Source organism: Equus caballus, chromosome 2 (genome assembly GCF_041296265.1).
Source record: "Equus caballus isolate H_3958 breed thoroughbred chromosome 2, TB-T2T, whole genome shotgun sequence".
NCBI classification, from domain to species: Eukaryota; Metazoa; Chordata; class Mammalia; order Perissodactyla; family Equidae; genus Equus; species Equus caballus.
In genome coordinates, this window is record NC_091685.1 from 309,611 (window position 1) to 323,536 (window position 13,926).

At 38.0% G+C, this 13,926-nt stretch overlaps 1 protein-coding gene across 3 annotated transcripts in view; it reads right to left on the reverse strand.

Annotated features, from left to right (window-relative positions):
• Positions 1-729: 729 nt before the first annotated feature.
• The window catches only part of HOOK1 (hook microtubule tethering protein 1), a 63,586-nt gene continuing 50,389 nt past the window's right edge, over positions 730-13,926 (reverse strand). For all 3 annotated transcript variants that reach the window (XM_023628714.2, XM_070247537.1, XM_070247543.1), the window contains exons 20-22: positions 13,001-13,102; positions 5,262-5,330; positions 730-3,060 (exon numbers count right to left, since the gene is read on the reverse strand). In XM_023628714.2, coding sequence (XP_023484482.1) covers positions 2,890-3,060; positions 5,262-5,330; positions 13,001-13,102 — 342 coding nt within the window. In that variant the 3' untranslated portion in view covers positions 730-2,889. The remainder of the gene's footprint in view (positions 3,061-5,261; positions 5,331-13,000; positions 13,103-13,926) is intronic.

Consider the following 13,926-nt stretch of genomic DNA (forward strand, 5'->3'; position numbering starts at 1 on the left):
TGCAAATTAGCACGCCAGTTATCAAAGATGATGATTATCCTACCGAGGGATACTCAGTTTAATGTTTCTAGACATTAATTCTTAATCCATACTAAATCATTAGTTCAACAGACTTGCTCATTGAAAAAATAGAGTGAACTTCAAATATTTCTCAATACATTAAGTTAATCTCAGGATGAACATCAATTGTCATAAGCATATACACTTTTTATTTTAAAAGGAGAAAGGAATATTAATCTTAGAGCAAATCTCAAAATTAAAGACCCTTTCCAAATTTGTCTGTGGTTTTGCTTTACCATCACTGGGACATTCCATTCCTGGTAAAATAGGTAAAAATGCTGAATTTCTCTTCCCTGGTAAATGCACTCTAGCCTCACTTACAACATGGACATGTAAAAATCATGGTTCATGACAAATACTTATAACGCTTTACCACCCACAGGGCGTCAATCTCCCTACCTCAACCAGATGTGGAAAAGAATCTCACTTCTGCTCAGTCCCTGAATTTGTTTCATTAGTCACAATAATAAAAAACTTTAAATTACATTAGTCTTGCATAAATACTCATGTATCAAGCACTCAAAATTCTACCTACCAACTAGAAAAGTGATAAACCACAAAATTTGTTTTTTCTCTATTAAGAAAAAAGAATCTAGCCTTATATCCTTATTCAGAAATTGTATCAATTATCTAGAAATTCCAAGTATAATAATCAAAAGTTATGAGCAATTCAACTGTGAAAATACTAATTTATTGAAATTGACGTTTTACAACAAATTCCATTAAAAGGGAGCTGGAAGAGCTGGTAAAATCTCAATATAGGCAAGTAGTAAACACCGAAGGAGCAGATGACGCACATTGACCAAAATATACCAAAAAGCCATAATATTTAGACAACCTTAATTAGCATGCTAAAATATTTTCAAAGGCTTATTTTATTTCACTAAAAGTTGCCGGCAAGCAGCGACTACAAGCAGATACAAAAATGCAAACCAACAATCTGACTGCACGGATAAAAACATCAAACTCTAAGAGGTAGTCAACAGAAGGAACCCTGATAAAGCAAAATATCCTGACAGGTGCTCCCTAAGCTCAGAGATCCCAAAACTGTATGAAATTCTTGTATTTTCAGTGATTAGAAAAAATTTACGGACAAAGAATCTAAAAACCAAGTATCTAAGTGAATAATGCTGTAAATGGAACAATACTCATATCTGCCAAGAAAGGCTGAGAATAAAATCCAGGCCAGAGGTCTGGAGCCTGCAGGCCCAACGTGGCCTCCCACCAGTTTTAGTAAATAACGTTCTACTGAAACAGCCTCAACCGTTTTCTCTACACACTGTGCACAGCCGCTGCCTCCACACTTACGGCGGTCCAGTACTGGCGACAGGTCATATGGCCTGCAAAGCCTAAAATGTTGATCATCTGTCCCTTCACAGAAAGTTTGCTGTATGCAGAAAGTTGTCTATACATACGCTGAGAGGCATGAAGCTGCTGAACAGCACTGGGAAGACTGACTATGAACGTCACAACGTAAGGTGTTCAACTGTAAGGAATGCAAGATGCTGGTTACGTGACAATTCAATTCCTTTTCATATCTGAAATAGTCCTAGCATTTTTCTTCTTTTTATTTTTGTGGCCTAACATCAGAGGATTTCCAAGTTATTATAAAAAGATTTAGTATGGTGCTGTCCAATAGAACTTTCTGCAATGATGGAAATATTTCATATCTGCTCTGTCCAATACTGCAGCCAGTAGCCACATGTGGCTAGTGAAGATTTGAAATGTGGCTGGTGCAATCAAGGAACTGAATTTTTAATTTTAATTCATTTAAATTGCCACATGTGGCTTGTGGCTACAATATTGGGCAGCACAGATTAACGCAACTAAGCTAAAATTTCCAAGTGTGATTCTTAAAAATGACAAAAAAGAATTAGAAAGTAACACCTTTGAAAATAAGAGATTTGAGCAGAAATGAACTCAATACCATAAACTCAGCCCAAGATAGATTCCTTAGTTAGTAAACAAAATCAAGCTGTTTCCAGGTGTTTCATCACGTGCTCTTTTTGGTGAAGAGGTAAAACTATTAGGCATCTTTTTATAGCAGAAGCCCAGATAATTTTATGCTTAAAAGCACTAAAATTATAATCTTCATTAATTATATTAAAAGTATGTGGATGCTTCGAGCATACTTTTTAGTTTGCTCTTCATCAGTCATCTCCTATTAAAGTCAGTTCATTTCTATAAGCTCAACAATTCAATTGTGCTGTAGACAAGCCCCTGTTTACAGCAGGTACATATGAGAACTATGACCTCTTCTGAATCTGCAAAATTTCCAGTCAGTCACTTTTACTATGACAAAGTCATTTCAGCAGTCTAGTCTTTCAAGTGTTCTATCTTCCATTACATGATAAAATATACCATTCAATGACAGCATCAGAGAGAGAGGTAAAACCTTGTATATATCAAGTATAGTTCTCCATGTGCCTACCTCAAGGCTATTTTCATATGGACCAAAATAATAAAACAAATATAGATATATGTTTAAATTACATATGACTGATTACACATTGCAAATTAACCAAGTTACCAGTACAACTCAAAACATTAACCTAAAATATACAGGGTCAATCTGAAGTTATAATACTCCCAAAGGACAGATGTTTGCTTGAGGTGGGTGCTCAATTACATCCCCCAGTTATTCCACTGTGCTCCCTCAGGGAGCGAGTTAACTCTATATTTTGTTTTCAAAGTCAGCTGGCAAAATTAATTTCATGTATCTTGATTTTAAAACAGCTGATATCCAGCATCATAAACTTCTTTTACAATCTGAGAGTTGAAAGGTACAAAATACGTTAAGGGCACTTCTGTTTTGTTTGCTCGTGCAGTTTAATCGGCTGTCGCAGCAGGAACTTTGACAGAGAGGTTTCTCCTGGTGTGGGTGACGTGCCGCTGCTGTGCCAGGAAAGACCGCGCAGGGGTGCAGGCGCCAGCGTCTTGGCCAGCACCCCTGCCGCTCACAAGTCTAGATTCCATCCCCAGCTTCTGGAAGGCTAGACTCTGCACAGAAACAAATGAGCACATGACATAACTGTTGAGAGTGTGCAAAGTGCTGTTCGCATCTAGAAAGTTGTTTAACCCTCAAAACAATCCTATAAGGTTGGTGTTCTCCTCATATTTTGTAAGAAAAAATAAGAGGTCAGAAGCTAATTTATCTGTACACGGTAATGCTGGTAAGAAAGATTGAAAATAAAGACATAAAACCCAGTTTCTCTATTTCAAATCACTAAATTTGAGATTATTATGAACAGTAGCTTAAAATGTTCCAGATTTAAACTTAAATACAACAATTTAAAAAAGCTTCCGAAGCATGTTTTTCTGTTTCGGCCATCATTCCACCCACTATGAGCAGACACAGCACCACAGAACAGCTTAGATCAATGGCGCTCCAAGTGTGGTCCCTGGATTGACTTAGAACCAGTGAGAATTTGTTAGGAACGCATATTCCACCTGGACTCCACCCAGCCCTAGCGCATCAGGAGCTCTGCAGGTGAGCCCGGCAGTTTGCGTCTGAACAAGTCTTCCGACGCACGCCACGGTCTGAGAACGCCCAGCGCAGTCCAGATTTCCTCTGGTCTATCTATATATCGATACATAACAAATTACTGTAGCTGTGGCTATTGGGTTTCTTAGTAAGGGAAGTCATTCTCTCTCACTAGATCACATAACACAATTTTACTGAACTTAGCATCACCAGTACCTAGTACAATACACAGAATATACTTGATGCTCAAAAAACACAGGTTGAAAAATGAATAAATAATGCATTATTTGGCTCTAATAGTTTTAATGATTTATGTATCAAGGGGCCACAGAGGAAGAAAGAAAATAATACACAGTCCCCAATCTTACCTAGGATGACTAACCCATGAAGGAAGGTTCTGAGAACACCTCACACATAATTCCCTTCAAGGCCTTGCTAAATGAAGCCAGATTTTACCAAAATGTGAAGAGAGGAAATGAGCACAGACAAAAAGTATGGAGGCATGGAGGACAAGGCAGGTTTGAGGAGGGACAACTAAGTCTGCCGCGAAGAGCATCTGTGCGGAGTCTATAAACCGATCTTCTCTCACACTAAATAAGAAACAGCTAAGGGAGATAATGGGTGCACTGTTATCTATTCTAGCTGATTAGAACAACCCAAAAGAACCATATGGATCATGAAATGCTACGCTTGAACACATCCCACTAAGGCTGACAAAATAAAATACATTTCAAATTATTTACCTTTTTTTTTTTTTTTGCAGAGGAAGATTGGCCCTGAGCTGACATCTGTTGCCAATCTTCCTCTACTTTGTATTCAGGGTGCCTCCACAGCATGGCTGATGAGTGGTGTAGTCTGCACCCGGGATCTGAACCTGCAAACCCGGGCTGCTGAAGTGGAGCACGTCAACTTAACCACTATGCCATGGGCTGACTCCTAAATTATTTTATATGATTTTCTCCTTGTTAGGATAGATAGACAATTATTGAAGAGTATTACCAGATTAAAAAAAATATATATTAAGGGACATACTCAGAGGCTTTAGGGGGTGTTAAAATAAATGTTGAGTACTGGAATCACTTAATTTTGCATTATCTAAATATTCACATTTCTACAGAAACTCTTTATGAAGCACAAATTAAATGTTTTAGCTCAAATAAAGCAATTTAAAACATATTTATAGGGGCTGGCCCCGTGGTCGAGTGGTTAAGTTTGTGCGCTCTGTGGCCCGGGGTTTCCCCAGTTCCAATCCTGGGAGCAGACATGGCATCGCTCATCAGGCCATGCTGAGGCGGCATCCTACATGCCACAACTAGAAGGACCCACAACTAGAAATACACAACTATGTACCGGGGGGCTTTGGGAGAAAAAGGAAAAATAAAATCCTTAAAAAATATTTATAAATTGTTGTGTGTGCTTCACATGTATCAACTAGAGGTTGATGAGTTACAAAATTACTGTAGTGATTTTTGAAAGTCAACTAAAAATATTAAACTAAAATATACAGTTAATTAGGATTGTGACCAACATTTAAAGCACATAGAATATGACAGAAGATAGCACTGCCCCCCTCAGGGTAAGTCAGGCTCAGTCACACAAGTAAACATGCACACGTACTGATTTGTGGTTTAAAATACATTTCCTGATGTGGTTCGTGGTCAAAATGTTTCATAGACACTGTTCCAAACATCCAATAATTGGCTGAATTTCAACTCACCTTATTATACCAGGCAGAAACAATGAGTTTTTCTTCATAATCACGGAATTTCGCTACTTTACATTCACTCTGGGAAAAGATATAAAGACTATTACAATCCTAGAAATAGACTCAAATTACTAAAAATGGAATCATCTCTTCACTCTGCTCATGATTGAGAGTATCTGAAGACTGCATTGTGATGCACACCAAATAGTCAAAACGTGAACTGAATCATGGAGAAAGGCACACACACCACCTTTTGGAAAGAATAAGACTGAGTTGTAAATCTTTACTTCAGGAATTTTGCTGGTAGAACAGATATTAAACAAGAATGGTAACAAACAAGAAACTAGTGATTCTTATGCTACTGTCCCCTATGCCTAGAGGAAAACGTAACAATGGTTTAGGTGGCAAAACAGAGCTGCACTTACGGAGGAGTCAAAACAAAGGAGAAAAAGGACGTAGTAAAAAATACCCCCCAAACCCTTTACAGTCTCCTATACAGCTTAGCACAAATTTTTCTCTCTTAATTCTTGGTGACCCGTATACTAGATTGCCCGTGGCCATATTCCCATGCCATCCTAGAGACTGACATCCATTTCTTGATTACTCTAATACAGCCAATTCTGTAATTTTGTTGAGCTCATATAAAAAGTTAGAATCTTGAAACACATGAACGCTCCTACAGCAAGATGCTCGTGTTCTAAAGGCACACAGGAACGAGGAAGGGAAGAGGCGCTCTTCTGCTCACATCCACCTCAGGCGAAGACTGCCTGAGAGGGACGGCAGGCAGAATAACCTCTGCTATTTATATCACTTTTCTCCTTTTTACTTTTTGCAGTGTGTGTACTGATGAATCCACATACAGTAAGGGTCCATCTGCTGTGACTGAACTGAATTTTCCCTCAGAGCCCTATGCTTAGTGGCACCAATTGCCATCGTACTCGTTAGGGAGCTGCACCTCAAGCATCGACAACCATGTACATTCTCGTTGGCTTTCACTGGGAAGTGAATAATCAGAGCAGCTGAGATTTCAGAGTCATTCAGCCCAAGTCTCGTTATTTTATAGACGAGGGGACTGAGGACCGGGAGAGGTGATGACTTTAAGATAAGTTACCAAGAAAGCGGGAACCCTGGCCTCCGAGTTACGTACTATTTAATGCCAGGGTGCAGAGATATAAGATACAGCCTCTGCCCTTGAAGACACTGACACACGCCAAAAAGAAAATCAGTGCTCCTGTGGGTGAATTCATGAGTTCAAAGTGCATGGAATCATTATGGAGAGATAACTAACTCTGGCTAAGGAATACGCAGAAAGCTTCGGAGAGGCAGACACATTTGAGTTGGATCCTGAGGAATGAACAGTATTTCTGCAGAGACACCTCCACCCAGTGCTTTTTACAGCACTTGACACGGCCTGCTCAAGAAGCTACAGCAAGCACACATCAGGCTGGTGTGTACTCCGGATGTTAAAATCTTTAAGTCTTTAAGCAAATTATTTCCACCACAGTCGATATATACTGGCTCAGAAATAACACAAAGAAAACAGTAAATGAATATAATGTGTTTCTCTGAAATATAACATTCCTAGTTAATTTAAAAAGAAACCAACTATCAATTATGAGAATTTCAAGGCTAATGAAAAGAGATCTTCACATAGTGAGGTATACGAGGTAACTATTCAGGTTCAAAACTCATTCAGCTTGAACTGAAGAAGCCGGACTTAGGGCCTATCACGCACACATTGTACATCCTTAACCATTAAAGAATGCACTCTCCAGACAAGAATGCATACTCCCCCTCCTACGCCAGTATTAGTCTCTTTCTCAACATCAGGGTCATGTTGATCTGCTAATGTGCAACTGAATACCTCTTTGAAACTTGGATGAGTATGTGTCCTGAGCACATTTAATGCACGTTCTTTGTTGTAAAGGTATAAGCCTGTGCTGAAAACCAGGCTGCCCTGGAACATTGTCTTCCTCATGGAAACCGCCTTCCCGGAATATGATCCTTGTTATGGTTCAAGTGAAACTCACCTTACCTCTCCTATCCACAGAACAGTTGTTGGTTATTTTGCACTGACATTTCTTGGTGTAGTTGGCAAGATTTCAGAGAAACCCACTGGACCACCTGGGATCTACTTTGAACTGGTGCTCAGTGCCACACAGGCCCATGAGACCCCCCAGCTTCACAGCACTCTTCAGGTGCCCTCAGTGAGTTTCTCCTGAAACCCAGACCTCCCTACTTAAGCCATAGTGACTTTTACTTGAGCTCTTTCAAGTCTAAGACTAGGCATCTTAAGGGGGTAGCGGTACACTTTCTGGGCAGGAGAAACCTGTGGGGAACTGTGGAGGGACTGGGACAGGATGAGCTTTTTAATTTGGCCTTAAGTTGGAAAAAACTGTGTCCATAAAGTCTGAACAAACTGTTTAATAGCAAAATGAGAGACCGAAAACCCATTCAGCTCCAAAGAGAAGGGACACCAGCTCCTCCCAGCCGTAGGGCATCGTCAGGCAACTGAGAACCTAGTGGGAGTGTCTGAGGTTGGGCCTCACGTAGTGTGGAGGTCCCACAGGGAATTCCAGCATGACCCTTCACTCCAAGGAACTCACAGCTCATCCAGGGTTGTGTACACGAGCACTGGCATCCATGTGCTCTGACTCCCACAGTAGTTTTAGACTGTTGGCATGAGAAACCTTGGTACATAAGAGAGTGTTCACAACCCTTTTTCTGACCCACTACACTGTCCTTAGAAATTGTTCAGACTTTGTAGTAAAACGAAACCAAAAGAAAATGGGAAATCTTGCTTCTAACAGCCGACTAATTCCAGAATGGACAGCCTCCCCCTGGAACTCTGGCTGGTTTCATGTACAATACGTAAGGATCTGATACTTGCAAGTGCTTAACAAAATGGGGATAAATGGTTGGATGTTCGGATCAAGACAAGCTGGGACAATTTAAAATTACAGTGGCCACTTCAGGGCTCCTTTGAGCCTCCAAAACTTGAACATTGGCCAGTAGAGGGAACATTCCAATTAGGTAAGATCATTTAAGAAGTGCACTTATTAAGTCATGGGTTTACAGACACTCCCATCATCTACCTTCAAAGGATGGCCCCATATGAGCCCCTCCCAGGGTTAACGAGACTCTGATGTTCTGGGAAACTGCTGTCTTAAAGATTAATGGAGCTGTTCAATACTGTCAGGTATACTCACTGTTTGTCCTGGCTAAAACCTGACAAGATATTTGAAAGGATTTAGCAACTTATGATCAAAAATTCAGCCAAACTGGAAGCTGATATTGAAAGCCTGACAGAATTTTTTTTAGGCTTTCTTCCCTAAACTAAGATAAAACTATGTACCCAGAGGGAAAGAATCAAATTAAGGATAATGTAATTGGATGCTTGTGTCAGTCCTTTGGTAAGTAACTAACCTCCCCTGTTTATCTCAAAAGAACTTGTGACCTCTCTAGGAGCTATTATCTAGGCCATCCCACATTCCTAAGACTGAAAGAAAGAAAGGAAAAAGGGAAAAGAAGCCTTTGGAGATGCAGGCTGTTAGGAAAGCACCCTTGCCTCAAAATTTAAGGAAAGTTTTAAAAACAGAGGTTGTAAAATCTTTGCTGCGTGTGTCTGTGTGTTTAGGTGTGAGTCTATATGTGTCTATTAGAAATGTTTCTATATTATATTATAAATATAAATATTTTCTACCTCCAGATGGTATAATTTCTGAAAGAGCTCTACTTAATTGGCTTAAAGTAAGTGCTTATATAAATGTAATAGAAACTAACCCAAACGTCTTTCAAGTTAATGTGATATAAAATAATCTTTGGTAAACAAAAGCTTATTTAAGTTTGCTGGTTTGATTGAAATAAGCATGTCTTCAAAGTTATCAGCATTGGATACGATGCAGACATGCAGCTTTTTTTCTACCTCGATTATTAATCAAATAAGCTCATGTTATCTCTGTTACAAAGCTTGTTAGCAGAAATAATATTTAACTTGGAATGATACCTAATTTTGCCTAATGTCTCATGAAGTCTTGTGGGCAATCTAAATAATTACTGAGAACAAGTAAACTACATGTGAAAGAGACAAAAGCTTTGGATGAATTTTTTAACAACATTTATGTTACGGTGTATGTACTTCAAAAACCACTTTGTTAATTTAAAATCTTAGTTTTGCTAAATTAAGTTAAATGACAAAATTTATTGAGTCACCAGATCATTTCCACATAAGATATAATATTAGATATTAATTATTAAACATAGAGTTATTTACTTTTGGTTTCTTATTACAGAGAAACTGGAAAATATTCGGGTTTATTAATAAACATGTTTGTGCCATGCAGAGATTTTCTAAGAGAAACCATGTTTCTAGGCAGTATTTGTGGATCTGCCAATCTACAGGATGCCAATACAAAAATTAAAGAAAGTAGGATGTATGTTTTCAGTAAAGAAGATTTAAGGAATAGAGATATTTTTGTTTATTTTCTTAAGATAGATAAATTTGTCATAAAATACTAGGAAGGAAAGAAAGCATAGAACAAATTCTGAACGTATAAAAAAAGTTATTAAAGGTTTGTGGAAGAGGAACTCTGAGGAAAGAATTTTGAGAACGGTCCAGTTGGCTAAGACTAAATTTAATTAAGTAAATGAGTTTTAATATTAAAAGTTAGCAAATGTAAAATTAAAATTTGGGGTTTTTTCTCTCAAAGGATAATTTTCTTCAACTTTTAGTGTGCTCTTGATAAAGAGAATATAAAAGGTTTTCCTTTACCTTTGAGTAGTCTGCCTGAAAGCAGGGATTTTGTTTTATCAAAATAATTTTCTATGTCCAAAAAGCTGAGCCTCTCTATTCAGGGAGCCAAGAGGTTTCTTCCTCCAACTGTTTTAACTTTTGTGTTTGCAACATCTTCTGTTGTCACCCTGGTTAAATAGATAACTAAGCATTGCTTCTGATTTGACCAAGTGTTTCAAAACCTTTTGATTTTTTTTTTTTTTTACAAACTTCTCCAAATATTTAAATCTTAAATAAAGTCTTTCTTTTTACTTGAAAGTAACTTTGAGAATTTCTAATGGGCCCTGGGACTTCTCAAAGAATTTGTTCTCTCTTCTTACAAAGAGTGAGCTACTAAACTAATTAGGTTTATTTGGTGTGGTAAATTGCATCGGAAGCAATGTCAAGTAAATGATGATCAACTTTCTTAGGTTATGTTGGGTAGGTAAATACTATTCATTATCTTAACCCTGCTACCCTGCTTCCAGCACCACAGGAGGAAAATGACCATGGCTGCATTTTATTATCTCATTTGGTTTAAAGATGGGTCTTACTTAAAAGATAATCAGGGACATTACTGGGCTGGATATCCTGTCTAGCCTGGAGAATATCCACTGCTCTCTGTTAACCCTGCTAACCCAGTGAAAGACTTCCTTCTACAGGCTCAAGAAATTGCCAAAGAAGAAGAGAAACAAGTACAACAACAAAAAATGGGAATTTCTGACACCACCATGCAGATGTGGTTCAGGCTGGATAACAAACCATAGTACAGTTGTGGTTTGTTAGAACACAACTGCCACTGCTCCAGCACATACATCAATCACCCATTAGGCACCTGAAAGGGTGATTTTATGGGGAAAATGATATTTTTGGAAACTTTCTCCTACAGTGGCTCATAAAGCATATGCTGGTTGTACTATATGTCCTAAATATAATGCCGAGAAAACAGTTCATTGGTTGCAAGGTCACTTTCCCCTTCCTAAGGGACCTTTTGAGGTATGGCAATTGAACTTTGTTCAAATACTGCCATCTCAAGGATATAAATATCTTAGTAATAATCTGTGCATTCTAACAGCTGTTGCCAAGCTTCCTCTCCTTAAGGCTAGATGAGCTCATTTAGTGTTCCACTGGTATGGAACCACCTAGAGGCTATGTTTGTTCCTTCTTTGGGGCTAGAAGATGTTATATCATATATAGAAGCTCTGATTAAATTTACTCAACAAATCCTTAATGACAGTCAAACAGGAATAGCCTTAACAAATACTGAAATGTCTTTAATAAGAAAGGCTGTCCTTCAAAATAGAATGGCTTTAGACATTTTAACTGCATCCCAAGGTGGTACATGTGCAATCATTCAAACTGAGCATTGGGTTTTTGTACCTGACGAATCTTCCAATGTGTCATCTCTGCTAAAGCACCTGAAAAAGCAGATGAATGCCCTAAGCGACCCTATACCTCGTCTTCATTTGTTTAGTTGGCTCCCTTCCAGTATTGCCTCCCTTTTGTGATATAGATTGCAATTCTTATCATTTCTTGGAATTTCTGTATTAGTCACAATATTGAAACTAATTATTGTTTTCTTTACTCAGTGTTGTAAGACTGGCATGCAGGCTAGAGTAATGATTGCCCAGCACCTTGAGATGGTCAATTGATCTTACAACACTGGACAAATTTCCTTTACTGATAAAGACTATGTCTAAGAACTCATTTTAAACTAATCATTCCAAGTATTGAATTATCTGTTCCACAATTGTTATAAACAATGTAACCATAGGAAGTCATGCAAAACTACATGTACAATGGTTGTGTGATAATCTAAAAATTGACAAGTTACATAACCTATGAAACTCTTCCTCTGCTAATATATACCTCTATCTTTGTCAACTATATCTGACTATTTCCCCCCAACATGGATAACTGGAAAATCAATGAAATAAAAGCCTAGCACTGAGGGACATGATGGACCCAGGGTAGGCAGCAACCATCCAAGCACCGAGGGACAATATTTTGATCATCAATGCTTTCCATCAAAAGATTACTGATTAAAAGGGGAAATTGACAAAAGATTTTCACATATTGAGGTATATGGGGTAACTACTTGGGTTCAAAACCAATTCAATTTGAACTAAAGATGCCTGACTTGTGGCCTATCAAACATACAGCACATCTGCTTTAACCATTAAAGTAAAGAATGCGCTCTCTTAAGAATGGGTATTTCCTCTCTTACGCCAGGATAGGTAACACCCTATTGGTAATGCCCACTGACTTTAAAAACATTATCAAATCTCACCATTGTATTAAAAATAGTAGTTTTGTAAAACACTTTGTAAAGGAAACTAGAACACGTCCAGTTACAAAATCTAAGAATATACAATATTGTACTGACATACTTAACCCAGCTAGTAAAAATAATATAATTACTATGCAAAAATAACTTAAAAATTTAAAGACTCAGCTAATGAATGACACCATCCCATTACTAACATAACTTTGTGTGATTAATAACCAAGACTGCCACTTCAGTTCAAAGGCTTACTGGAATTCTGTAAGTGCTTCCTTCTAACAGGAATTCCAACTGACAAGTTTCCTTAGGTTCAGGTGAGCAAATGGGAGAAGGTAAGAGAGAATACAAATCTGGTTAACTGTATCCAGTTCCTTTTTTAAAAGGTATGCTTGGTTTCTTTATTTTTCTTTCAGAATGAACTCTCATCCACATAATTTTAAAAGGAGCATTACAGCAGGAGTTCTCTAGAAACTAGGGGCATCCACATGATTGGCTGTTGTAGAAGGAGAGAGAGACAGTGGAGCAGGCACATGAGCTCAGGGGCCAGTCCTCTCGGTGGTGAGATGCTTTGTAATAAACACACTGACAGTTCTAACTTCTTGTGCAACCTGATCATTAATGGCAAATATATGAAAGCATGTATGACAGGATTACACAGAATAATTAAGAGGAGATGTGTGAATATGGAAGTTTTACCTCCAGAATCTCAATTCTTCTCTCTTTCTCTGCCAACTGCTTTCTAAGTAGCATGATTTCAGCTGATGCTGGATTTAATTTGGGATCTAAAGTTTTTATTACCTGTTTAAAGAAAAGAACAAATATTTTATGTCCATTTTATGTTATCAAATATTGAAATATAAGAACAGAGTATATAAAATCTGTGTAAGTAACATGGAAAATTTTCCAGAAAGTGATCCAGGAGCTAATGATAGCTCGTTTTGCAGTCTAATTTGAATAACAAAAATAACATTCTATAAACGAGAAATGATGTAAAATTCAGTACAAAAATGGGAATATCTTTGTCCCCAGTCAAACTTACGTTCTCCACAGCTGAGAATGCAGGGATAGCTACTGAGCCTTGTCAAACTTTGAGCACTGCGATCTTGAAATAACCCTTCCCATATTTATCTGACGAGTATTTTTTTAAAAATTAAGATAAATTCAATAATTATATGGGAACTTGCTAATTGTAAAAAGTGTAAACACACACACAAAATTCTTAGCAACAATCTTTTCTTAATTTTTTTTTTGAGGAAGATTAATTAGCCCTGAGCTGCCAATCCTCCTCTTTTTGCTGAGGAAGACTGGCCCTGAGCTAACATCCATGTCCATCTTCCTCTACTTTATATGTGGGATGCCTACCACAGTGTGGCTTGACAAGCGGTGCATAGGTCTGTGCCTGGGATCTGAACTGGTGAACCCCGGGCTGCCAAAGCGGAGCACATAAACTTAATCACTATGCCGCTGGGCCGGCCCCAGCAACAATCTTTTTTACTACGGTTATTTAGTTAAATGTGATTGAATATATAAGACCAATATAATAGACATTGGTGATTTTATCTGCAAACCCTAGGGTGCTCGACCATATTTATGTAAATTACTAAAAGTTAGACAAAAAGATA